Source organism: Mugil cephalus, chromosome 23, assembly GCF_022458985.1.
Source record: "Mugil cephalus isolate CIBA_MC_2020 chromosome 23, CIBA_Mcephalus_1.1, whole genome shotgun sequence".
In the NCBI taxonomy this organism is placed as follows: domain Eukaryota; kingdom Metazoa; phylum Chordata; class Actinopteri; order Mugiliformes; family Mugilidae; genus Mugil; species Mugil cephalus.
Genome location: NC_061792.1, coordinates 5,987,836 through 6,015,829, shown reverse-complemented (window position 1 = coordinate 6,015,829; position 27,994 = coordinate 5,987,836). Strand labels below are relative to the sequence as shown.

General features: G+C 40.9%; 1 protein-coding gene and 1 long non-coding RNA gene across 2 annotated transcripts; one reads left to right on the top strand and one right to left on the bottom strand.

Annotated features, from left to right (window-relative positions):
• Window positions 1–29: 29 nt before the first annotated feature.
• LOC125000588 lies at window positions 30–8,966 on the bottom strand. Its single transcript, XR_007111336.1, has 3 exons — window positions 8,473–8,966; window positions 4,325–4,392; window positions 30–245 (listed from the first exon to the last, which is right to left on the bottom strand). It is a non-coding gene; the product is annotated as an uncharacterized LOC125000588 (long non-coding RNA).
• si:ch211-132g1.1 (T-cell surface antigen CD2) lies at window positions 7,359–27,848 on the top strand. Its single transcript, XM_047576038.1, has 11 exons — window positions 7,359–7,604; window positions 11,604–11,777; window positions 19,528–19,612; window positions 20,268–20,358; window positions 23,397–23,684; window positions 24,712–24,791; window positions 24,998–25,166; window positions 25,264–25,320; window positions 25,412–25,489; window positions 26,447–26,688; window positions 26,779–27,848. Exons 3-11 carry the CDS (start codon window positions 19,586–19,588, stop codon window positions 26,884–26,886), a joined length of 1,140 nt encoding a protein of 379 aa, XP_047431994.1. The 5' UTR covers window positions 7,359–7,604; window positions 11,604–11,777; window positions 19,528–19,585; the 3' UTR covers window positions 26,887–27,848.
• The last annotated feature ends 146 nt before the right edge of the window (window positions 27,849–27,994 follow it).

Below are 27,994 nucleotides of genomic sequence, written 5' to 3'. Positions count from 1 at the left end.
CCGACTTGGTCATGTGCTGAACGCGCTCCATGGAGGCGGCTGAGCGGCTAGATTTTGATCGGGTCGGGTTTGCGGTTGAGAGAGTTCGGTCAGGCTGCTGGGCCTGTTATCGCTGAGCGGGGAGGGACCCGGCTGGAGGCGGAATCGGTTTTTGTATTTGGTCTGCCCCTGGTTGTCTGGAGAGAAGTCAGGCGGTTTAGGCAGTGTGGCATGAAGTCCGGGCTACGCAGCAGGAGTTCCTTCTTCTGACAAAAGAAGAGGGAAAAACAATGATAGTACTGTTCAGCGCTCCATAGTTTCAAATCAAAAGCACACCAGCACCCTCCTCTGGGTGAAGTCCCTGCTTTGAGATATGTGACCTTTCTGTATCATAGAACAAGGTGTGATGATAAGAGAGGCGCCAGCTTAGCCCCGACGATGTGTTAAGCCAGACCCAAGCTAGAATGGCAGCAAAATAAATACCATGACCACATTGTGACAGAGCATTTGTCTTGGACATGGTGGTACAAAGAGGGTTATTAATTGACTTCCGAATACAAGCTAAGATTTTTAATTACTACACCAAAAATACTTGTTACTTTCAAGCCGGACATACCAAATTCAGCACCGACTGGCGCTGAAACTTTTTTTTGTCTTCCAATTACGTCATGGTATTTTGTTTCCTGAGTTGAGGGCGCACTGCGGATGATTCAGTGTCTTTTGTGAGGTGTGAGGTGAAAGAGCTTCACAGTGCAGCTGCAGACTCTTCCTCACTTGGTTAAATCCCTTTTGTTATCTGATCTGGGACTTTCCTGAGATCAAAGTCACAGTGACAAGGTTGCAGTGCTTTTTGCGTTAGGATTACAACGGCGCCCCTTGCTGGACACATTGTTCTTTACATATCATAAAAACCAAAGTCAAACAGTTGGGATTCCTGTAGCTTTATTACTACTGATACTGGTGTTGGAGAGATAATCTGGGTGTTAAATGTCCTGAGGGCAAAGTTAGAGGTTTGACCTTAGGGTGGCGCTAAAGGGAGCCCATGACATTCAATAGGCCCTATCCTTTCACCTGTAAGCTGCGTCTCGCTTCCTTGCCGTCCCATGGGATCAGGAACAAAAACAGCAGTTGCATCAGGCATTTGAAGCTCTCTACACGCTTTTCAACACGTTTATTTTTATCATTTCACTTCTGTTCCTTCCACCTTTAATCAGCCTCTGAGTCACCCGTTATCGCTTGACATGTTAACACTTTTGCACATGCACACGCATCTCCCACGGGACAACCTTTTCGCTCTGTGGGAAGTGCAGTCTGCTTGAAGAGACCAAACTTCAGTCCTGACTCAAGTGGGATGTCAAGGGGCTCTCCACTTAAGGTGGTTTTGGGTTTTGATTTGGTAACCCTGAGGATGAACACAGTCTTAAGTTACCTGCATTTGGGACTTAGTTTGGGATGAACATCTGAAGCAGAAACTCTAGATCACAAGCTGACTTAAGTTATTTCAAGAAGCATGGGATGTTTTTCTAAAGTTCCTTTGTCCATCTTTGTGTCTCGGTTCAGTCTTGCTGCTCAATTCAACCTCATTCAGGTTCCAAATCCAATCCAAAACCTTTGACTCACTTTAATGTCCCTTTTTTCATTAATATCATCAATATTAAAGGACAGTTTGTAATTGTCACCACCGTCTAGTGGCCTTTAGAAGAACTGCAGGTTCTTCAACGACGGTGAAGCAGTGGCTTTCTTAGGATATTAACAAACATCCTCAATTCCCCAGTGTCATACAAGGGTGAGTGAGACTTTAAATCCCGTGTCTAACCCTGACGACAGCCCAAGCTAGGCCTAAAGCCAGTAAACCTCCATAATCCCTGGCATTCTGTGAGGCTCTTGATCAGCTCGGTTCCACCAGAAGCCTCCCGCTTATCTTCTCCCCTCCATCTTCATTTTCAATTTGCGTTGGAGAACTTTTAGCATTTTTGTCCAGCTCGTAGTGCGACCCTATGGGCTTCTGCTGGCAATTTGTGACGTGTGCCGTCCTCATTCACATTATTACGTGTTACGAGGGCTGACTCTGAGCCACATCATCATCATCGTGTGTGTATAATCCTCTCGTTCACAGAAGAGTGAAAGAATTAAATGTTGACAGTCAATAAACTGGGGTTTTATTCCATCTAATGCCATTTGAGAGTCAGCAAGTCTACAGCGCACATTTCACACATCTCTTGAGCTACTATTATTACCCGACAAACCATTTCTTTGTCAACACAAGCTACTTTGTTCTTCGGCGCATCTCGCAGAGCTGCTTAAGAGGCAGCTGTTGCTCTGTCAGGGGCTAGCAGTGATTGGTTAATCTGTCTTTATTATTCCCATACACTAAGGGCATGCAACCGGACAAGTTGAAGCAACTGGATGAGTCAGGTGGCACAACATTGTTGTGTTTTTGTCAGCTCAGTATGAGCCCTTCATATGTTTCCATAGAGGTGTCTGCCATGTTTCTACAGCAGCCCGGAATGGACAAACAAAACATTGGCTCAAGGGGTTGGCTGCTTTTCTGTTTAGCATCCATCGTAGGTTTTCCTTATCTTCCCAGCCTCACACACTCATTTTTTATATATATATATATATTATAATTTGCAAAGTGATTAAAACTGTCTCTAACATGCAGCGGAGTGAGATGGAAAGTAGCAGAGCCACAACAACTGAACGTAAATTTGAGTAAAACACACACATACACATTATATATATATGTGTGTGTGTGTGTGTGTGTGTGTGTGTGTGTAACTAGATGCTACCCCAAGGCACCTTTAATTTCTCATCATCACCAAGGTGATTGTGGACCTTTAAATGTGGCATACCATGGCTATAAATGCTCACAAGCCAAATGTTAACGCTCATATGCGAACCACCGTGAGTGAAAGCCAACGAACAAAACAACGCTTTCAAGAAATTTGGTTAAAATTTGTCAAAAAATCCAATAAAAACCTTTTCTTTGGTTCGTTTCAAATCATTTGAATCAAAATCCCATATTTTATATCTTAAAACAAGCCTCGAGACTCTTCATCAGCCACAACTTTTGTTCATTTTGCCGTTTATTATGTGACTTAGTATCCTGCCTCATGTTTCATCTCTGTCGTGGACACCACGGGCCCAAATCCCATTTTATTTTTAGATAATTACTACTATTAAAGTATAGATTACTCCTTTGTTCTGGTGAAAGGACCACGTAGTCCTTTTTATAAATGCAATCAGCTGTTGTCGTCAAAGAGAAATCCCTCCAGTCTGACCAACAGAGGGGTGCAAAATGAAGTTCCATCTTTTAAAGTAGAGACTTAGAGGTCCAAACAGTCCTGTGGATATTCCCACTGATCTTTTTGCGTCATTCAGTCAGAACCAGTAGTTATAAATGAGGTAGCTGCTCTGGATTTGTATTGGAACACGACTGACAGCTGTGAAATGTGGGTTAGACATACATGGGCTTGCTGATGCTGACCTGTTATTCTAATTGGGACATGGTGATGACAGCTGTTTGGGAGCCAGAATAAAAGAAATGGATTTCTTTTTTTCTTTTTTCGTCATTTCTACCAGATATATTAATAGTTGGAAGTGACCTCCTTGAAAGGTCATTGTAGGGTAAAGACAAGTCTGAAATCCTCCAGAAATCTTGTCAGAATAGAAAAGCCCCTAAAGATTCACTAAGTTCTTTAGATATTTAAATAAAATGACACTTCACACATTGATAATTCTGCATTTCATCCCGTCAAACATCTGTCATAACAGAGAAGGAGGACACTCGCTGGGAAATGACAGGTTTCATTTATGAATATACGCTACTGTAACTTCAAGCCAAGAAATCAGTGTTCAGATGGAGCTGATTTATCTCCTCGGGGGATCTGGAATAAAATCATGTGCTTTGGATGGGAATGTTAAGAAGCGGGGACGAGTGTTTATCCCTCTGGGAGGTTTGGTCCAGTTTCCATCCCCCCCCCCGCTCGCCCGATCCGAGTTGTGTTTATTGTATGTGAACAATGACTTTTTTATAAGAAGCAGTGATTCATAGAGGGCTCCTCGCTATCTCAACACACAGCACATCCTCAGATTAGGATAAAGGATGTCTCGGTGAGAATGTGGAACCGCCGCATTTACTCTAAAGAGTCCGTTTAAGTACTTAACTATCTAACTTCAGAAATTCTTTTATAAGAACCTTTATTAATCAGCAATACTTCTTCACGCTCTTCTAAGCATTTTTATCTCATACGTATCATCAGTCATGATCATTAGCGTCCCATCAGCTTTTCTACAATTACATCCGACTTAAATGAAACAAACCGTGAAAGATGCTGGCTCTTACCTTTCAGATGAGAACAGCACTGGTTGGAGTTTGGGAGAGAAATGTCAGATATGCAGGGCTCTCCAAGCCTGTAAAAACAAAGAGAGGGAGAGAGAGAGAGAGAGAGCAACAGAGAGAGGGAGGGGAAGAGAGAGAGCGAGACATCCCAGCACAGACTTTAGTGGAGTGGGGATACCAGGTTTGTATCAGGTCTAGTGAACACTTGCAGCATCTTCCACTGTAGCGCTGTTTTTTGTTTGTTTGTTTTTTGAGGAATGTTAGCGATCAGTCTTCAGCGCTATTCGCATGGAACTAGTTTTACCTGTGGACCTCTGGTAATTTCTAATAAAATAAGAAATTACACTGAAAATTGCCTGCCATAATTCTCCTAACACAGAGATACTCTGATAAAACTAATCCAGTGTGAATCGACATCTCTGATTTAGGGGTGAGTTTTTAATTTTCCGCGACTTTTGTTTGATTTGTGGCTTTTTTTCTGCCTCTTGTCGCTTAAGAATTATGAAGGATGTGCTACAATTCAAAGTTTGGACAGATATTAGAGCGCAAAGTCGAGATGCCGCTGGACTATTCGCTTGTTTAGACCAGGGATGAAATCATTAAATCAATCTTTAATCTGTTCATCTGCCAAGGTGGATCTGATTTAAATACCGCCAGGTCACTGGTAATCTATTCCCCGGGATAAATAGTATCAAAAATACATTTTTATCATCCATTATAATTTGCAAAGTAATTAAAAGTGTCTCTAACATGCAGTGGAGTGAGATGGAAAGTAGCAGAGCCACAATAACTGAACGTAAATTTGAGTAAAACACACACACATCACCATCTAAAGGCCTTTAGAAGCCTGGCAGGTTTTGCAACAACAGTGAAGTAGTGTCTTTTTTGCCCGGCTTCGTTGGCTGAAGGATATTAACACGAAGTAACAGGAAGTATGACTTTTTGCCTAAAGTCACATTATACGTCTTTATTGATTTTCTTTTTGGGTGAACGTGCACATATTCCTCTCATCTGTTTTTTTTTTTTTTTTTTGCCAGGCTTAAATGTGAGGCATTTAGGAGACATCTGTTAATCGTAGTTACAGAAATGAACCAGTTTCCTGAACCTGTGGGAAAGTAGTAGCGAGCATCATCTTCATAATGGCGTCCTCATGTTTGGCCGCTTTGTCCTTTCCTTATGATGTGGTAGCTGTGAACGCATCCCAGTTGCAGTCTGGCAGACTGTCAGCTACCACAGCTGAACTCTGAGCTTTATTGTCTTCATTATCCTGGCAGCATGATAGACACTTGGCGAGAGCTTGGTGTCTGTGAACAGCTGACGGTGCCTCTAAATATACAGTTTGGCCTTGATCACGCCAGTGAAGAGCCGGAGAATTGATCCTCTGGGATCCTTGTATTGTTGAGGCACCACTGACTGAATAATTTTGCTAATAACCTTGTTATATGAACTCACTAGAATTATTTTATTCAGGTAATGTTGAAGAAAAGCTGTATTTCTGCATATGCAAACATCGATAAACATTATTTGATAAATAGGTTGTAAGGAAATACTGACTAACTAAATTCTTGACAGTTTCAGTATGTCAGTTGTTGGTATAAACAAATAACAGAATGTTGTCAAAAAATAAATAAACCATCACATCATCAAATTAATATCAAGTACTCCTGCTATTAGCACGCAGTAGAGCTCTAATCCTGGCTGGCATGTTCCCCACAAGCCTTTCACACTGTTGAAGGCTAATCTTGTCCCATTCTTCTTGAATTACTACTTTTAATTCTTCTAAATTCTTTAGTTTGCGCTTTGAAACAGACCTTTTGATAATCCACCACAGATTTTCAATTGGGCTCATGTCCAGGGATTGATCTGACCACTAAAGACCTGGATACTTTGCTCCTGCAGCCAAGTTCTACTGGTCCTGGATCTGTTACAAGGGGCATTATCTCGTTGAAACATCCAGTTTGGACCTCGACAGAACAGAGCACCTGCTGAAGGGTGCACGTGGGTTTGGAGAATAGCGCAATATTTGGCAGAGTTCAATGTGCCACCACAGACAGTGAGATGACCAACACCAGCAGCACTCATGCATCCAAACCATGATGCTGCCTCCACCATGTTTGACAGTAGGTACTGTACATGCTGGAGATAATGCTTGGCCTGGCCTTCTGCGTACCCTTTATTAGCAGGAGGAAGATAAAGCTGCAAACTGGACTCATCTGACCACAGAATCATCTTCCGATCCCTGACTGTCCAGTTCTTGTGTTCTTGGGTCGAACATCTGTCTCTCATTGATCAAGGGCTTCTTGGCAGCCTTGTAGGACCTTAAGCCCTGATCTAAAAGTCGACCACGCACAGTGTTGTTGGACCTCTGTGGGGTCATTTGGGGGTTTTCCCAGCACATTTGTATCAGGATGAGGTCATTTCTTGCTTGGACGCCCAGATCTTGGTTTATCTTCCAAGCTGTTGGTTCGTGAGTAATTCTGTAAAGTGGAAGGACTGCACTTCCTGGTGACCTGGTGGCAGCTGTACCGTTCCTGGCTGAGAATCTGTATCTTCTAGCTGTGATTCCTGTGTTGGGTTCCTTGTATTAGCCATTTTTGTCTCTGAAGAACCTTCAAATGTTCTGGCTTTATATAGACACTAAGCACGGCAACTGAATTTTTCTTTCTTTCAATAAAAAGCACGGCCTTCATTAGTGGACAACTGGTACCAAAATGACCCAATACTCAAAATTACTTGCATATTTTTATGGAACCAATCAATTTTAAGTTTGTAAAAACTAAGTAGTTCTGTACTAAAAGAAGTTACACTTGAAGACCTAAGAGTGATATTTCACAATTGCATGGAATTTCCAAAAACGTATGTACATGTGTGCTTGCAGGGTGTTGCAAGACCACGTGACCCCAACAGTAGGTGCCAACTTTTTGTCAAAAACAGGAAAGTACAGTTCCATTGCCAAGGACACATGCACGTCATTTATCGCAGCACAAATCATAACACACGCACCAAGACTATATAAACTACACCCCAGATATTTGTTGTTGGGTTGTTCCAGTTTCACTTTGTCTCTCACTTGCCTGTGAGAAATAAAATACCACTAAGGCTGTATGGAAGGACAATTCTGTGGCTTTCGCCTGGTTTCTTGACTTCTGTGTGACTTGTAATAGTAATTGGTAAATTAGAGTCAACAGTCAACAACGTAATTGGCGACCACGAAGGGACTGGATCAGCGTCGACTTGTCGATCTTGGCACACAAGTGGGAACGCCTGGGCCCAAAATGTAAAGGTATGACAATTTTTTTTTGTCTAACTGAATGCAAGTTTCTTTCTTTGTGCTGGGGCTAGACTGTATGAACACCCCAAATTGTATGGATGTTTAATTGGTCTGAAGCAGCTCTGGCCAAAGAGTCGCGGTAGGAGAAGCTGCTCCTAGGGACTGTTGATTTGAACAAGTGTCTTGTTGATATCAGGAAGCTAGTTCATAGAAAGAACTGGGTTGAACTCAGAGATAGCGCCATCGGGCGTTTGGAAGCTTAGATCAAAAGCTTCCACTATGAAGCTCATTGCTAAGGGTCACACATGGGCCCAAAGCGATGGGGCTTTGCATAAATCTATAACAACAGAGCTTGTTTTTTAATACATGTGAAGTTTTACTTCATTAGATAAGGCTGGTGTGGTGAAAGAAAGACATGGAAGGCAACAACCAGCCGATACTGAAATATCGATACTTCCGATACCAGGTCTTTATGCTCTGAAGTCGATTCTCAAATCAAAATATCGATACTTTCGATACTTCAGTCATCCAGGGTATCACTAACAGGAACACGGTGGAATGTATTGTTTATGAAGCTATGATTTGAAATACACTACTTTTTTTTAGGTTTAACAGACACATTAGGGGTACTTACACAAAGCAGCGGTATCGGATTGGTATCGCTAATACCAGCCTGAATTTTTACTCAATATCGAATCCGATTATAAAGGAAATCACTGGTATCGAACATCACTAATGGGGATTATAATGTGGGGAGTTTTAAATTAGGGGAGTTTTCACACTTCTTTCTGTCTGAAGCAAACGACGTGTGCTGAAGAACCGAGTGAAAGTGTGCAAGTGCGTTGACCTAAGCGCGCGTGTGTGTGTGTATGTGTATCACCCCTTCCCTCAGTGAGTTCCGGAGCTGCACCATTCCCATGTCTCGTGCTCGTGTGTGTCTCTTTCTCTGTCATTTGTGTTGTTTCTTTTTTCTCACTTGTGGGTTAACCCTTGCAGCTGAACTGTAAGAAAACAAGTTGGGTGTAACTTGTTGCTGTAAATAAAGTTGCAAATAACTGCAGGTTAGCACAAGAATAGTAGTTGGGGTGTAGCATGAGGAGACTGTTAAGAGCTTGAAAAGTCAGAGTGAGTATGATACGCGATGCAGTTGAAAGTGCTGAGAGGAAGCGTGTGTGAATGCAGAAGAGCACTGCATCTAAAAAACCTTGTGTGTAGACATGAGTGCCCTCACATAGCCCCCCCTTTCCTCCTCCTCCCCTTAGTGTTGAGGAGTTAGCCCCCACCTCTTCAGATTCAGTAGAGCAGACGTGTGAGTATAACACCCATAAACATTTTAGATTGTAAATTTCCAGATCAGTTAGAAGAAGGGATGTCCGATAATATTGGCCAACCGATAATATCGGCCGATATTAGCCTATTTTTGTAATATCGGTTCATATCGTTATCGGTTTTACCATCGATAATGAAAACAGATAACATAATGCCCGGATTGTGCTGCTGCTGCTTGTGGGATACTGAGACATTTACCGGCGCGTGATTGATGACCCTATCAAACCGCACCCGGAGCCAAAACTGTAGCTAGTGTGGCTAACAGGTTGCTTGCTACCTAAAATTAGTCTGGGCGAAAAAAAAAAAACAAACACCTGTCGATATCGGAATCGGTAATCAAGAATTTGGACAATATCGGTTATCGGATATCGGCAAAAAGTCAATACACCCCTAATTAAAAGATATCATTAAAGATTCAGAAAAATGGGAGATGGTCAAACTTAGAGGACCAACTGAGTTGCTTGTTAGTTGGCTGAGTCAAGAAACTTTAACAACAAGGTGAATCTTAATAAACGGGGACCACCAGACAGATACACAGATGGTCCGATATTGATAAAAGGTGAACAAAAAACATGGCAAACGCTTGACCTGCAGGACTGATTCCTCATAGCCTGATGTCCATCAAGGGGGAAACAAGTGGAGTAGAGAATGTGAAGAAACAGTGAAGCAAAATGTTGGCGCTAGGGAGGCAGTAAGGCCGGGAGACCCGAGGCCCTGAAGCACGAACCTCGGACAATGACAATGACGGTTGGAAGTGTAAGTGACCAGCAGTCTGATTTATTGTTATACGTATATATATTTTATTCATTTTCCCGGGTTACCACGCTGCGTAAAGTTTAAAGGGAAGAGGGTGGATGGTGACGTCACACGGCAGTTTGTCGGCATGGCTCCAGCAGGTGATCGTCGGGAGTGCAGACAACTAAAGGAACAAATAGGTCCAGGTTGGGTACATGTCGCTGTTTGATGAGACTGTTTGAATTAAAATTGCACCCTTGGTAGGCGAAGAGAGGTATGTTATATAAAGATATTAGTGGCTATTTTGTAAAAGGGCTATGGGTGTGTGGTATTGGGAGTGTATGTGTGTGTTTTAAGGAAACTGGCCTACTATAGTAGTTTTTGTGAATTATAAATGTCATGTGTGTTAAGATGCATCAAATGTGTGCTAATTGACTGTTTTGTTTGCTTGTTTTTGTTTTAGTTTCACGGTACTGGGTGCTGAACGGATGAATAAAGTCGTACCAGTCGAACTCAACGCTGTGTTTATTGGTGCCAAGGGCTGTAACAGGAAGAAACAAGAAATGGAGGGGAAAAGCCTTTTCCGAACCTAAGTGGCGGATGCCCTCCCCACCCCTCATTGACCTCATTGTGATTATGTGACACGCGCAGGGGAAAAAACGCAGAAAGAAAAATAAACTACTTTTACAGAGGAAGCTGGAAGTTGCAACTGGGGGAATTGCAAACAAAAAACAAGATTAAAATACAAGCTTGCCAGAGATGCAAACACGCACAAGCTTTGAATTACTGAATTAGCGCCCCCTGCAGTGGTCAATGTGTACACATGGCAACCAGCAATTTTTCACTGGGGCTGCAATTTGCTCATGAACAAGTAACAAAAAGAAGCAATCCATGCAACGTAAAGATAAAAGGTAGCGGTTAAAGCCCTGTTAGTAAAGTAGGACTCTATTCACTCGATCTCATCTCTACTAATGTGAGAGAGAATCGGGATATGAGAAATGTTCCCCGGATCATTCCAAAGCACATTTCCACTGATCAAAACGGCACGTTTGATTCCACGTTTGCTGATATCAAAAGAGAGAAGGGGTTTGAAAAAAATAATAAAAAAATAAAAGAGCCAGGAGAAAGTAAAAATAACTCCCCTGCCATGACCCAGGAAGCATTGCATCTGCCTTATATGGAGAGTCTGCATGTAAACGAGCTGTCATTCACGTACTGGGAAGTCAGCTTTGTTGTTATTCCTACTCGCTGCTCCACTGTGGATACGCACTCGAAACAATAGCACTGTCTTGTATTACTGCCAAAGATGAAGTGAAGCGTCCTTTGGGAGACGGGTCCACTACTACTACTACTAATAATAATGATAATAAGGCAGAAAAAGTGAGCTAACTGGATTAAATGCAGCAGAGACGCTAACGTGGTCACATATTGTTATTGAACAGAACACACAAGAGCATGCGCTGCTTTATGTCGCTAAGGCAAAGGGTGTTTTCCAGTCTGTTTATAGTGAATCTTTCAGCGTTAATCCCCCTTAAAAGTTTATAGAGGCTCCTGTGATGTGTTTTGCTGCCATGGAGGAAATCGGTTTTGTCTCTCGTCATCGTCTCTACAGAGCCGGGGCCCGGAGAAAGTGAAACTGTCTCATTTGTTTGCCTTTTAAGAATTGTGTTGTGCGGTGACATCATAGGATAAGAGACCGTTGCTCTCTCGCTAAAACTTTGTGTTGGCACCACAATCACCCCGGCCCTGTTTTATAAAGCCTTATCAAATAATGATTAATACATATACCTGACGATGTGTAAATGATTAATTCTTCATCGGCGTCGTCTTCATCATGACTTCAAGCCTCTGCGTCCGGTTGAAAATTAATTATGAAAACTGTTCCACCATGTAAATACTTCACTCTTTTTTTTTTCTTTTTTTTTTTTTTTTTTTTTTTTGTCCCAGGAGTGGTCCAGCTCCGCAGCCTTACATGGTGAAATACCAGACGGCCCCGACTCAAGACTAGAAACAGAGGAAGATGCAGAGGGAGAGAAACAACTAGACTGGTGCCGAAAACCACAGCAGACCAGAGAAAACAGATAAGACTCCTCCTGCTGCCAGTCTTCACTGAGCAAAGAGGTAGGCCGCGTTTTAGATAACACCGAATTTAACGGAGGCGTTGACCTGATTATTTTCAGTCCACAACAATGTTTGTAGGAAGTAGTGTCCTCAGAGGAGACACTAGCTGATATTCACCTGTGTAAGGAAGCTATCTAAGGTATTATCTGTTCCCTGTCATGCAAGCACACATCTGCACATGATCTTCCCGCTATATATTTAAAATAAAGCACAACTGTTTGTGTCTATATGTCAGGGGCTACCAAACGGAAGGAAGTACTCACTAACAATAGCTCTGTCCTGAGCCAAATGCCTTTGATCCAGAGCTATAATCCTGCATATTAATTAATAACATCATCGGATGTATTACCAGGCTTTTGTTGATGTCATTTTCTTAATGATACACACCGGTCTTAAGGTAAGTGGATATATTCATGGCATTTTAGGGCTGAAATGGGGTGAGAGGAGGGTTTACCCCATCATCTGTGTTTACCCTGGATGACTTAGTGCTGCTTTTGGCAGCTTCACACACATTCTCTCTCTCACTCTTTCTCTTCCTCCCTCTCTGTTCTCCAGATATAGACAGCTATGTGGCGAAGCCCGCGACTAGCCTCTCCCCAGAGGCCTCTGTCTAAGACAGGGTTTATCTGATATGGGCTTTCTGAAGCACGGCCCCGATCCAACACACAACATTTATCTTCTGAAACCCGCTCTAATCACATCAAACTTCTTCTGAACTGATGTTCAGGTTCGGTTCAGAAGAAAGATGTAATTTTAAGATTTAAGTGGGTTAAAGTTTTCTTAAAAGTAAATGTTGCACAGGTTTTATCGGACATTTATAGACATAATATAGTCTTACAGGTACGGCAAAATATGTCAAAAGTTCCTCCTTCCCAGTCAAGACCGTCTAGTCAAGATCTAAAAAAAGAGTTTAGCCCTGTTAAAATGAGTCATGAGTCCCACTGAGGAGAGGAAAAGGATGTGTTCCTGCTGCATCAGTATGCTCACTAATAATGTGATTACAAGGATACTGCAGCTGGTTTACTAGTTAGTTCATCCCATAGCTAGCAACAAAAATAGTACACTGTGGGTAAAGGTTAGGCTGTACATAATGTTTAAATAAAACTACTGCAAAGTCTGTCGTAAGGGCTAGCCATCTAGAGACCCCTGGTAGAGCTGGGCTTATCGATCTAAATGTCGATACCAAGACCAGTATCGGTATCGATACTAGCGCGATTAAATCAGTACTGTTACTGAAATGCTGTTACTGAAGACACTCGGAAGAGAAGAAAATTACCAGGATGCAGACTCACTTCTTTGGTGGTAAATTAATGAGCCAACATTCCCCTCTCTGAAGGATTTTTATTTTTAGGTTTATTTGCCTGAAGCAATTGTGTTTTATCATAATCAACTAACTAAAGCACCAGCCATTATGGAAATTAGTGACCCCAGTTTGTGGTCAAGCAAGTTTCGGGTGGGTGGTACCCACAGAGTTTTTCCTATTTAAACCTCCCACTAGTTTATCAGAACTGAAGAAGCTACTCGGATGAGTGGTGAAATGTCTTCAAGAAATTCTACAAGTCCAGCTGACCTTATTCAACCCTTTTTTGGATTATCATGACCTGGGTCACTGAGAACCTTCACAGACATATAACTAACTAAAGCCAAAATTACAAAGTTATTCAATGATCATGGTCAGCGATATCAGCGATACCAACCCTGCACTGACTTGGCATCGGATCGATACCAGAATTCCCAGTATCGCTAACCCCTAGCCTCTGCGGAAAATCTAGTAAACTTTGTGTTTGGGTAAGTTGGTCCGGAGAAAAATCATAAGGGTGGACCGAAAAGCAACAGCAACGTAGTCATACATTTCTTCTTCTGACAAAATGCCTCTGATTGGTTGAAGGACTATCCAATTAGGTGTGTAGATGTTTTTTTTCCTCTTTATTGGTTGAAACAAGCCCCACAATGAAATCCAAAGGGCTCATCTTTGAACTCTGCAGACCCCACATCTTGTATCCCAAAGAATTGATCTGATTTAAATGCCTCTATATATGGCAAAAGTGTTCTTCTGAGCTAAATCCTTCATAGAACCTTTTTCAGAGTGCATCCTTGCGCGATGGTTGAAGGAATCATGGACACATCAGACTTAATCTCATAGCTCCTGGCACCCAGCCTGTTGAGGCATCCTCAAGCTAGACTTTTTTCTTCCCAGCTGCAGGCGTCCAGCTTTGCTCTGCTCACAGGGTGATAAAGGGTGTCCTCCTCAAGGATCAAAAGTCCCACAGGAAATTCTCCCAGGCTACTGAACACAATCCCAGCTGCTTGTGTTCCCAGTATATACACAAATCAAACATTCTCAGTTTAACCAAGATAAACATTTCAACTTCACTTCATCTGTCGTCCTGATCTAATATCAAACATGCAGCCACACCCAGTCTGAGGTATCCACCTGTCAAATCTCCTGAAACAATCCACAAAGCCAGCACACCTCATCCATCGAACTAAAATAAACACACCCAGCCTTCTAAAAATAGTTTACAATAGTTGGCCGCCTTCCGTCAGTTCATATCAAACACACCTAATGTTAAAAAGGACTCGTATGTCTTTCAACCAGATCCACTGAAGTAACACACCAGCCTAAAGTAGCCACGGCATGTGAGCGTTTCGCCACTAATCCAGTGCACCCAAAGGAGCGCATCGCGCCACTTGAATAAAACCACATAAAACAGATGCTGCCGGGCCTCCCGAAAATAAAACCTCTGAAATTGGCAGCACCTGATCAGCGTTGTCCCCTGTCACGCCTGCAGTGTAATCACTCAAATCCAGCGCCTCCGAAGGACGCCGTTCCCCAGAGATGCTCAGCGACAATCGCTCAAATTCGGAATGCCCCGGGACATTCGTGCCTCTAAAAATAACACGAAGCCAGTGCACTGGATTTTTGGACGCACTTGTTATTTCTCTGAAAATAGAAACCAAGATCGACCGGGGCCTTCTATCTGATGTTTACTCTAATATCAAAGCTTGGGTTGTGTCAGTTTGGGTTTTCTGTTCTTGCTTGTAAGATGGCTTTATTTTCACAGTTTGAGATGAAAGCAGGAAATCGTGCACAGTAGTAGAAAGCATGTAAACACAATTGAAGGGTGTGAGGTTGATATTGTTCTCCACTAAAAACCCAGACTAATGACTTTGAATTTACCCTTCACTGCAGTTGTTTTAGCCTTGGACTTTTGAATGGACACCAAAACTGTCTCTTAACAAGCATTGTCTCCACTTCAGTTGACAAAAAGATGTTTTAGTGAATGAGTCAGGGTGTAAGGTTTACCCCTAGAAATGCACAAAATCTACATATCGCAATTAGGGATGTCCGATATCGACTTTTTGCAGATGTCCGATATTGTCCAAATTCTTAACTTCCAATTCCGATATCAACCAATATGGTATACCGCTATATGCAGACGTTTTTTTTTTTTGGTGTTGTTGTTTTTTTTTTTGCCCAGACTAATTTTAGTTAGCATACAACCTGTTAGCCACACTAGCTACACTCTGTTGTTGTTTTGGCTCCGGGTGCGGTTTGATTGTGTTATCTGTTTTCATTATCGGTGGTAAAACCGATTACGATATGAACAGATATTACAAAAATAGGCTAATATCGGCCGATATTATCAGTTGGGCGATATTATCGGACATCCTTAATCGCAATAAAAATTGATATTGGAAACGCCTACATTGTATGTTTCTATAGCGGGCTGTCATTAGAGCACAGTTGGCACTCTTTCCATTTATACAATATTGTGTCATCACATCGAGTCTATATAAAGGAACCCTATTCTCTCTACAATAGGCTTGACTTGTGTTTAGTGTTTAGAAGTGGTTTCATTTCATGACATAGTGTACCATGCATCAGATGGTGACATAGTTGTGTGGCAGAATAGAAAACCTCACACGCAAGGTGACGAAAATTGAAAACTGGACGTCTATCTAGTGGTTTTGGCTTGACGAGTTTCCTGTCTCCTGTGTCCATTGTGCAAAGACTAACTGCGGGGGTCGTGTGTTGATACGAATGGCGGAAAGTTCCTCAGTTATCTTCACGTGTACGGTGTGATATTGCCGCGACACACTGACAGATATCCTTGTCAAAATAGTTGGCAAGAGATCAGCACCACATCAGAAGTCGAGTGGAAAGAAGAACCCGGAGACATTTAGTTCTGTCGGAAAGGCTGACAGGGGACAAAGCTTTTTTGACACTTATTGGTCCACTGAGATCCATCTGAAAAAGAATACCGCTAGGAGATAACACAGCAGACATGTACTCTGGTGCACTATTCTCCTTTACACTTTCCAGGAACATGCAGGATATGTAAGGCAGTGTGCGAACAGTTCCAGCCGGCTGTCAACGTCAACATATCTTTAACAAGGACCTTGCCTTATTATTGCGTCTCACGCTGCACCACATTGACCTTTACATTGTCTGAAAGGTGTCGTGCAACTCGAGCGCATCGCCACGTCGATACCACTATGTTTGGAAAAGTAAATATGTGCGGATTTACGTTGGATTCTTGTCTCAAATCAACTCAGGTCAGCAAATTTAGATGTAATGGAGGACTGGGAGTTACAGTACGACCTAGTATGTCATTAGCATTTGGGGTAACATTACTTTTGTTACATGGCTTGTCGTGTGTGTTCAGATGAGTCAGAGGTCGTGTCATTTGCACAACACATCCTCTAGGACCACAGGAACTGACTGATTGGTCCCCGGGCTGCAGTTTAAATGTTCTGTAGTTGAAGGACAGTCACTCTTTTCATCACATCACCCAGCCCACACTAGACTTAGGACCATTTGGTTTTGACGCAGTCCAAATGAAATATCTGATTGGCTCCAGTTATTTACAGCCTTCTGGTAATAATGATGATGAAGTCATGCGAAGGGCTCTGATTGGTCACCGCGGTCAGCGCAGAGGTTTTTTGATTGGATGCTGGGGTCTCTAAAGGGTTAGCGCGGTGGTCTAGGTCTGATGTACGGACGAGTTGGACTGGAGCAGTGGAAAAATAACTGCTCTATTTATAAAGGCCCATTTAACAGAAGAGGGTCATCTGTGACCCTCACTGGAACACAAAAAGTCAGCCTGTCCTACCATGAACTGACTCCATGACAAGATCACATCTGAACAACCTGTTTCCCCTTTCTGCATCTTGACATTTAAAAGCGTCTAACTCCTTCAATTCCATTTTCAGTGAAACAAAAAAAGAGAGAAATTAATATCAAGCTTTGCCGTCATGTCATGTAAAGCTCAAGATAAGTATGTCTTATTTTCATGATTTCATGACGTCATTTTAAGACGTTCTTAATATTAAACACAAAAGAAAAAAAGCACCTTAGTGCTTTCCGTCTGTCAGCTTTAAATATAAGTACAACAAAATCCCCCGTCGTCACGAGCATTAGGACTTTTGTGTCAACACGAGACAGCAGCTCGAGATTAGTCATTGATTTCAGATGCTATTAAAGGCTGAATTATATCATCATGTCTATAAGCAGCAGTGCAAATGTCATCAGTTTATTCTCATTCACATACCTTATGTTTCTATACACAGTTATTACATATATTATGATAGTGCCACCCTGTGGACAACCACTAGAAAAGTATCACTCTTCACATAATGAACAGGTGTCACATTTAAGGCCTCTAATCTGGCCCACGTGTTGAATTTGCAAAGTGAAAAAATTACATTAACTGCAATTTCTCCAATAAAAGTAACTGCTAGTCTGAGGTTTAGTAAGACTTCTGGACAAAACGTAACACTGAGGTATAGAACTAGACAGAAATTTCACTTCTTTTTCTTAAGAAAAGTCCGTTTTCTTCATTACATGCTCTGTTTTAGTGCAGTTCATTAAATGTTAACACTTCTCTAATGTACTATTTGGAGTTGTCGCTATTTATAGGTTAAAATGCTGTTGTGTTGCTGCTCTGACCCCCTTGAGATCAAACTGGGCTGTTGAAAATGAGTTGAAATGAGTTTGACACCTCTGATATAATGTGAACGTGCTCTCAGCCTCTCCCAGCTAAAGTAAGTATTACAGCGGCCACGAGTGGCCACTTGACGAACTGCAGTTTTTGTCACTTGGAAAAAACGTTATAAAAATAAAAAGATTAATACTGCATAAATAAAATAAAGCTTTTTAAAGTACAGTTCTGGTAAAATTAGAGAGCTTCCTGCTGCAGTACTGATAATATTGGTTGTGTTGGTATTTGTGGCTCCTGGGTTTTTCTACTGTACTGAATGGCCATCATGTGAATAAGACTTTATTAAACGAATAAATAAGATGATACAGATATTAAACAAACACAAACTCATAACGATAATTAAGCTGAGTTCGTCACACCTCGTTGTTTTTATTTTTTCAAATCAGAAAATGAAATTAAATTTAAACTGCATCCTCTGGAAGAAAGGTGACAAAGAGTGACCATGACACATGAACCGCTAACCACTAACCTTTGTTTTATTTCCTGTGACGACTTCACAAGAATAGCTCCCCTGGGTTTCGTCACTTTTCTGCACTGGCCTGCCTCTCTCGCCGACATAAAATACAATGCAGCGTTGCGCTGCTGAGCCCAGTTTACAGTCTTTTTATTACACAAGATCTTGCCTCTATACGCGTAGACTCTTTGCACCAGAGCATGCACTAGATGACACATCCACCAACCGTCACCTAAAGCGTTTCAGCAGAGCATACTCTGTTTATAATAAATGAAAAGGCAGTGTAAGTGAGAGACACAAAGGACTTATCTTCTTCAGGGTAAAAAGAAAAAACTCACTGTTTACTTTAATCTTTATCTAAGACATATTTGTTGTCAGTCAGCTTCAGTTAAGCGGTTTAGAAGTAATGATATGTGTATATCTTGGCATAATCAGTTCTTTCTGAAGTCAGTCTGGTTCTCAGGCTTTATAATATAAAGTTTATATGAATTCTGTTTAAATCGAATGCACGAGTAAATGCGTTATGGGAAATATAGTATTTTTTTTAGAGCTTTAGTTATATATACATTCTCCAAATTAGGCTTAAGCAGACCAGCGTGAATGAACACCAAGGAGTTGTTTGTTATGTAATTTCTTTTCACCAACAATAAACACTGAGGCTTTGGTTTTAGGCATTTGCACTAGCATGGGACGAGGGAAAGGTTGCTGACGCTAGTTCTTCTATTCACGTCTTGCGTCTTTGCAACTTTATGAATCTCCGTCAGCAGCTTTTCAGCTGAGTAGCTCAACCTGAGGGTTGAGGGCGTCATAGAGAGACACGTCTCCAGCTGGCTGACCAGTCGACGTCTTCATGTCGACATTCGTACACGCAAATGCCTTAGAAAACCACCTGATGATCTGGAATGAATCAGTCTGATCGGCCTGAGTCTAAAATTAAAGTTCTTCCATGGTTGGCAGACAGGATATTTATATATACTGTTTATCCTGTGTGTGTGTGTGTATATATACTATGTGTATATATATATATAGTGGTAAAGATAAATTAAAGTCATTCTGGTGATCTACTTTCGTTCTTCCTCTCAGACTGGGGCAGAGACGTGTTATTCATTTTTCATTTCCAAAAGTCTTCATCATCCTAATAACAGTTAAAGGATGACTAAAACCGACTGCGTTGGAAAAATTGAGCCATTTCTGGTTTGTGGTTGCAAACCCCATCCACACAATTTATGCATTAATACAAATTATTCACGGCAGGTGACGTAAGGCACGTTTTTTTTTTTTTTTTTTTCAGACTCTGCCTCGTTAGAGTTAACTCTCTAAAGGAGTGTGCCGATGGTGGTGGTGTTCTGATGTTCCATCCTGTCAAACCTCGAGGGGTAAGACGTTTAATCTTTTGACTTTGAAGCTATAGGCATAACAAGAAAAAAAAAAAACAAAAGCGATGGCAAACGCGCGCTCAAATTTTTTAAAGCTCTTCTTAAATGAAAATCTAATATGAATAAAATCCGTATTAAAAGTGACGTATAAAGCTGAAGATACAAATGAAAAGAAATCTCAGGTTTATGCCTGATTTCCTCTTTTTGTAGATTATCTTTTAAGTTTTATTGGTTCACATTAAGTTGTAGAAAATGAGTTTATAACGTCGGCCTGGTACATATACAAGAGGAAGTGGTTTGACACCGATTATGGTTTTTAGTCTACAACATTTTTAAATAACAAAATAATGTTAAAACATTAACATGTCATAAATTAGTGTTTGTATTTTTGATCTTTAATTGACCACCTATATATAGATTTTTATATACATTGGTTTAAATATAGGTACTGAAACTACAAAAGTAGAACAGGGCCATGCGTCTCTATTCTAAATAAGACATTTGCTTCTCTCGCTTTGTTCTCATGCGTTGAAAGTAGATGGGGCCCCTTGGATCACTTCCTTTCAAAACCATAAGCGCGCATACACACATAAAATAAGTGTCTGCTCTGTGACAGGAAACAACTTAGATAATGGAAAGCAGTTGTTCTTCTCAGCTGAACGCGATGGGGACAATGATGAAGATGGCTCCCGTCACTCTCATCACGCTTCTCGTGCTCTCGTTCTGCTCCTGCATCGCCTCCACAGGTACTGTGCCATTAAACAAAAGCTTATTTTCTTTTGTTAGTATCAGCCAGTTAAAGGATCTCATCTACTTTTACAGTTTTTTTTGTTTTTGTTTTTTGACTCCTCTATTAGCGTCAGATTACACTTTCTTAACAGGTTTTTCATGATTTCTGAAGCAAAATAGATAAATAGTCAAATCTTTATGATTAATTCCAACTGCAGATATTTGTCCCGTTGTTGTTTTACATGTTATTAACGTCAATCGTGGTCCCATCATCATGGTCTTCTATAGTGTTTTATGTTTCTGTTTTTCTTTTCGGTTTAGTTCCAAAATCTCAATTTTCGAATTTAGAAAGCTGCCGTTGATGTTGGTGTTGATGCAGAAGTGAAGAATTAAAAAAAAAAAAAAAGTTATATACTTTTTTTTTTGATCACTCACAGTTCCACACTAAAGGGGAACCAACGAAACGCTCTGAAATTTCTCTTCTCGTTAAAGTCAAGTGATATGAAACGAGTTCTCTAATAGTTTCTGTACTTTTTACCACTTCTTTGTACTCGTCTCTTCTATGTGTGTGTTTTTCCATGCGCTTCTTTGTAGCCATTTTTTTGCACCTTTGAGGAGGTGTGATTTTTGCGGGCGAACACGAGCTGCAACCTCTGCCAGTAATACCTCGGAGTTAGACAAAAGAAATGGTCCGGCAGCGCTAACTGCAAAACGGAGCGAATCTGCTGATGTGGTAACGTCTGTGTGAAGTGAGGTCGCAGAGGACGAACAGGAAGGGGTGCAAATGCACTTAAGCGGAGGTGACGGACAGAAGCAGTGAAGAACAGGAAAAAAACGAAAATAACAAAGAATGAATACACATGCTATAATGATAGTGAATCGTAAAGTTGAGACGGCTACAGAGAAAATGCATTTACAGTGCTTTACAAATTCATTGAGGATGAAAAACCCTATATTTATTCACCTGTAGTTTGGCATTTCAAATTAAAAAATTCTCTCACAAAACTACAAACGAGAACAGTGTTGCCAAAGGGCAAATGAAAAATAATCGTACCAAACAGTATCGCTTATAATGCAGTTTTACCTTTAAATAAACCCACAGCACTGTATCAAATTATTGTACATTGCGGGATGTTTGGAATTATTGATCGTACCGAAAGTGATATTGTCGTACGGTAATTATCGTAGGTCCGGAAACGCCGAACGAGAATCGGTTTCTTTCGTGCCCTTTTGACTCAGATTTTTTTAAATGTCAAAGGTTATATCGAGAGGCAGTTCTGCAGGGGCGTGACGATGGGGATATGAGGCGCGCCCCGTATACAGGGAGCATCCACACTTTCCCCTGAAGCTTTTAGGTTGACAGGACAAAAGCTGCCACATTCACATTTCCTTTAGATTCAGTCTGAGTAAAGAAGCAATACTCTAAAATTACTGAAATATGATTAAAATATCGCTTCATATGTATATATCTCACAAGATTAATCACGATATTTATCAAGTTAATTCTGGATTTTAAGTTAATAAATACTGTCTCAAATAATAAGACCCGGAACCACACCCTTGACACTTCAGCCTGTGTGAAGTGTCAAGGGTGTGGTTCCGAGTCTTATCTTAGACAGCTGATAATGTCTCATCAGCATGTGTACCCTCATATAACCTGACTGAATTCATTGTTGTTGACAACTGTCTTTAGCAGAGGAAAATTAAGCAATGCTTCTTCCTAAAAAATATTCACATTTATTGCTAAATGTACGTTTAGAGGAAGCATGCCGTCTTGTGACACGCCTTTCGTTCCTAGAAGTAACAAGGAGTCGGTCAGTGACCTTTGTGTCTGAAACACATCTGGTTAAGGAGCAGACCAGTTTAAAGGAAACGCCATACAGCCCTGGACAACCATGGCTACCATGTGGTAGCCAATGGCGAGAGACGGACGCTTTTTGTGATCCCATTTGAATTGAGCCATGGATGACAGAACGTCAAAGAAGTTGCAAAACCAATTGACAGTATACGTCCGAATCGTGTATGAGTATTTTCTGACAAACTTTTACGACGAGCTGTGACTTCCTTGGCGCACAACTCAAATGCGATCCAGAAATTTACCTCACCATGTAGACCACGTTATACAGAACCGGCAACTGAACATTCACTCCATCTTTGTTAGTGATTCAAATATCTACTTCGTCGTTACAGGATGTGATTGATGTTATACCTCCGAAGATATTAGATGCTCATGTAACCATTGATTTCCTGTGGGTAACCTACACAGAAAATGAAACTCAATTAGAAATCAATGATTTGACTGAGACATTTCTCTCCTCCTGCACCCCACTGAAAAAGTTCCATTAACCTCAATGAGAAATTTACAAAAAAATGTGTTTCGCAAACCGAGGTGGATGTTGCGACAGTTGATGTGGGAGTGCATTCAGCTGCATATGGCGTCTGAGCAGACTGTGGTCAGAGCTGCGACAACAGGATGTAATGCACAGATCATCCATCGTCTGCTCACAGGAAAGGGGAAATCATCTGCAGGGTTTATTTCGTAGACCATTGTCTTTTCAGCTTGAACATACACTCACCTGTTTGAAGGTGCGTGGACGAACGTCAAAAACAATCAGGTCAAAGGAAAATTAACAGCAATGAATAGATATCAGCCTAAATGAGAAATAATAATATTTTGATCTACATAAAAAGATTTGAAATGTCAGCTGAAAGGTCACCAAGAGAAACTGGGGCACGCAGGAAGTCAGAACTTCATGCATTGCATATTTTGTTCTTTTCTTCTTCAGCTTGTTTTAGTGTTTAGGGTCATTCCTACATATACAGATAACCATTATCAAATTTCAAAACTGAAAAAAATAAATAAATAAATAAAATAAATCCTGCCGCCAATAGAAGTCCCTGTTGAATCTTTAAAAGAAATAACAATGTTAATGATCTGAACTGTACATGAATATGTTGCTCGGTTTCTCATCAAATTATGAATAAATTGTAATATGACTGTTCAAGACTTTTTTGTAACATGATTTTATTCTCCACCTCCATTTCTGGTCCACAGGTTCTCAGGATCCTTGTAACTTGTATGGCACGACCGGTGGAACCGTCAGTATACCTTTTAACCTCAAAGACAAAGTACACAGCTTGAAATGGTACAAAGACAATCAAGCTATCGTCAGTAAAAGAGGAGACACTGTTAACATAGGGAACTCAGATGTTCTTCATGCAAATGGATCCCTGAAGCTAACAAACCTGAACAAAAGCAGTTCCGGAGTATACCGCTTTGAGGCTCATGACAAGGATGGGAAAGTATTATCAGGCGGAAAACCCATTCGTTTATGCATATTGGGTAGGTTGACAACAAATTGTCATGAGGAAGTCATTCCTCCTGTTTAAGTAAGTCATGATAAATCTTACTGAGTGCTCTTTAAGCCTAAAAGCTAGGTGTGGATAATACCTTCTAGTGCAGGTGTCGGCAACCTTCAACCTTCAATACTCAAAGAGCCACTTGGACCCTTTTCCCACAGAAAAGAAAACACTGGGAGCCACAAAACCCCTTTGACATCTAAAATGAAGATAACACTGCATATCTCGTTTTTTACCTCTATGCTGTGAATAAAAAATCTATAGTGTGCTGCATTTATGAAATGAAAGAACTGCTACAGATAAAACGAAAATTTTATTTATGCATACATAAATTGAAAAGTTAAATAAATAGCGGGCTGGACTCTTCGGTGGGTGTCGCACATCGGCAGTTGTGACGTATATTTTGAGCGACCAAAAATTAAACACATTTTATTTTAATGTTACAAGGTCATCATAAATTCAAATTTAACGAAGTAAAATAAAATACATTTGAATTAAATACTCGATAACAAGGACTAGACTATATGTTCTGCAATGCACTGTGGGAGTTCAGTGTTTTTGGTGGATGTTACAACCATAGACAGATACTGTATGTACTGTATGTCTGTTACAACCATTAGTGTGAGTAGTGTGGCATTTAGTGTCATTCAGTTGTTGCGTAGCTCTTGCTTGTTTTTTTTTTCTTCTATTGAGTGAACAGTTACCGCTTTTCTGAGGCAGTTAGCGTGAAAAAATGAAAAACTTTAATTGGCGTCCTCGTCCCGCACCGCTCCCCACGGAGAGCCGCTGCAGAGGACCGAAAGAGACGCATGTGGCTGTGGAGCTGCAGGTTGCCGACCCCTGTTCTAGTGTATCCATGCATCAGATGCTGTCATTCATGTACAATGTAATCAACAGAAAACTAGATATTCCATCATTCCAGACCTTTTAAGTCTGATCACAGTTTTGTTTGCCTTGTTATGTTATTTGCAATGATTTAATATAATGTTGATCGGAACAAATCTACCTAGATCCTGTGAAGAAGCCTACAGTGTCAATGAAGTGTATGGATAAGTTAGAAGTCCAGTTTACCTGCAACGTGGTTGGGAAGGTAAGAACAAATGTGCAGCATATTCTTATTGCAGAGCAAACGCTGAATGTTTTCCTAATGAGTTGAATGCAGTGTTAAGGAACCCTGTGTCCAGGTTTCGGAGTCTACCTTGTGGTCTGACCCTGTGCTTTATTTTCTGCTATGATTGAGACTCTATATGTTCACGATTGCCGTCTCATCACTCCATTAATTGTATCTTCCTGCAGGCTCACACTACTCTGGAATGGTTTCACGATAACAAGCCACTTCCAAAAGAGACCGGTAAAACTCTGACAAAACCAGCTAGCGAACTGCACAAAGAAGTCACCTGCAAAGTTTCCAACAATGCCGACTTCAAGACCAGTGAACCCATTACACAAGACTGCTCTGTATTGGGTGAGTATTATGTGGTGGAATTTCTCCATTTCAACAAACAACAAACCAGCTGTGTTTAGCAATTAACCCTTAACATATTTTTTCTCTCTTTGTCAAGGTTTGCCTAAAAATGTTTTTGGCGTTAGTATCTGGATTTTTGTGGGAGGTGGAGCAGGTATGTTTGGGCTTCTTGTGTTTGGCAGTGTCTTTCACTAGATCGCATCCTAAGAGAAAGATATGCACATTTTGTCGTTCATCCTCTTCAGGTATTGTCGTGGTGCTGATCATCATTGTCATCATTTGCTGCGTCCAGACCAGACGGAAAAGGCAACTGCGGCTGAAAGGTAATCATTTCTGATCTTATTTGTAACTCATGTTCAAATCAAAGCCATTTAATTGAGACAAAACTTTCTGTAGGAGAAAATTTAAGCTAAGACTGGAAGCCATCCTCTATCTAATACACTAATAATTTGAATAACACCTAATACTTTTACATGTGGAGCTCCTCAGGGATCGGTATTGGGCCCACTTTAATGTCTCTAAACATAAGCATTTATTATAGCGCCATATTATGAAACATATACTTGCATGACGCCATTGGCAAGCATTTGAAGGTAGATTTGACTGATGTTCACAGAACAAACACATGAATTACTATATGTCCAAAAAAAAGGAATTTGGGCTACACATAAAAACTTTTTGAGGTCAGATTTTTGTAGACATATGAAACATTATTATATTCGATTCACGCCTACTTCACAAATGAATGGTTGTGCTGTCCTAGGGTGAGAAAATATGCTTAATTTAAACTCTCTCAGTTCCCTTTCATCATTTGTTATCATGTGAACAACTGAGCGTGACAGGGTGTGACTGTCCGAACGTGTGGGCCTTTATTGACGACATGCTTTCCACTCCATTTTTGAATGTGGATGTGGTTGTGCTAATCCGGCCGTTATTGTCTCCATGCTAATATAATGTGGTGGATGTATTTTATACGACTATTTTTCTGTGACCTTAGTTCGATATATGTTACACCTGGAGCTTTGAGATGATTGAAATTCTGGGACTAAGAGGCTGTCGCAGCTTTCAGTGTTTGCTAACAGTAGTGATCGAAAGCCATAAAGGCATATTCTGACTTCATGTGGTTATCAACACTTCCACACAAACCACACACTGGTCCATGTTCTTCACTATATATATACTATATTTATACTATATATACTATATTTATACTATATATAGTATATATAAGTAGCTTCTTCTTATCTGTCCTGTCGTCTTTGCCTGTTTTCTCTCAATAGATGAGGACGAGATGCGTCTACATTGGGCCAGGGAAGAGGCACATAATAATCATCATCATCATCATCATAATCAACAACAACCTGATCATGATTATCATAGCCATCCTCATCATCAGCAGCAGCAGCCAGCCGGCCACACCGGCCCTCGGCAAACTCGCTCCAAGCAACGCAACCAGCAGCGCGGCAGGCTCCCGGAACCCCCCACCGAACAGCCTCAGCCCAGCCCCAGACGACCTGCACAGGTAGGACACTGATCCTTCTGGCAGCTACAGTATGTAGGAAACCACCGAACCAGAAGGTTTAAACTCCCCCTGTCTTATTTTCCCCTTCAGGCCCTACCGGCCGACGTCGATGGCGACGAAGAGAATCCTCCTCCTCTTCCTCAGCCCAGAAAGAAAGGCCCCAGGACACATAGACACAAAGAGTGTGACGGCGTGTGAGTTTATAAAATATTAGCAGTGTTTTTTTTTTTTTTTCAGTCTTGTTTCAGTTCACTCTCCGCTTTTTTTTTAATCTACATTTTGCACTGAAAAGGATCACCCAAGCACAGAAAGAAAAATCACACCTTCATACCATCATCACAATGTGTTTAAAAATCCGTTTGAACAAACTTCAAAGTATTGAAACGAAGCTGTTCCCAAGCTATGAATTAGCTGTGACTCTCAAACTACCCAACTACCCAAATTTATAGTACATGGTAGTGCACACAGTGTGAGGCCTACTATAATGTCAAACTATATTCCAAAGTACCTTATATTTCCTTATTCTTGAGCCAATCATGATACATAAATATTCATATTTTTCAGTTATTCATATAACTGGTAACCAGTGACTGTATCTTTAAATCCATAATCTTAATGTAATCTTGTTTGTTTGTCTTTGTTCCTTTAAAATGTGGGAAGTGCAAGAACAGAAGTTAATCCTGTTCTTACACTTTCAGAGAAGAGCCTTCTTTCGCTTTCCTTCTGAACACACACACCTAGAAAGGTGGCTAGCAGGACTATATCTTTTCCACATGTCACGCTCTTTGTCTGTCTTTATATTAGGCTAAGCTAACTGGCCCGTGGCTATGTATTTAGCACACAATTGTTATTCTGCTGTTTCTTCTGTATTTTTTTTTTTATTTCTTATTTTTTTGTACCAGACCTGTGTTATTCAGTTTTTTTCTTTGAATATATCCTCATCTTACAAGGCTATCTTATGAGGAACCTCTACTCCAAGAGGATGCACGCCTGAACGTAACAGCTACAACAATGTATGAACCTGTCTAGAACATACACAAGCATGTATTCACCTGTAATTTAATGATACAGTTTATGTTGTATGCACCAACATATGTACTTTCAATGTGAAAATGTAAATGTATGCGAGTATGTTTTTAAATAAACGATGCAAACTACGACTGTGACTTTTTCCTGTTAAGCCGCATGCTTCATTTTCACCTCTGCAGCGAGCTGTTTTCAGGTTGATTGCACAAGAACGCTGCAGGGCAGATGGGGTATGCATGTGTCATTCACATATCCTGTGTGTTTTTGGTGAAAATGTGTT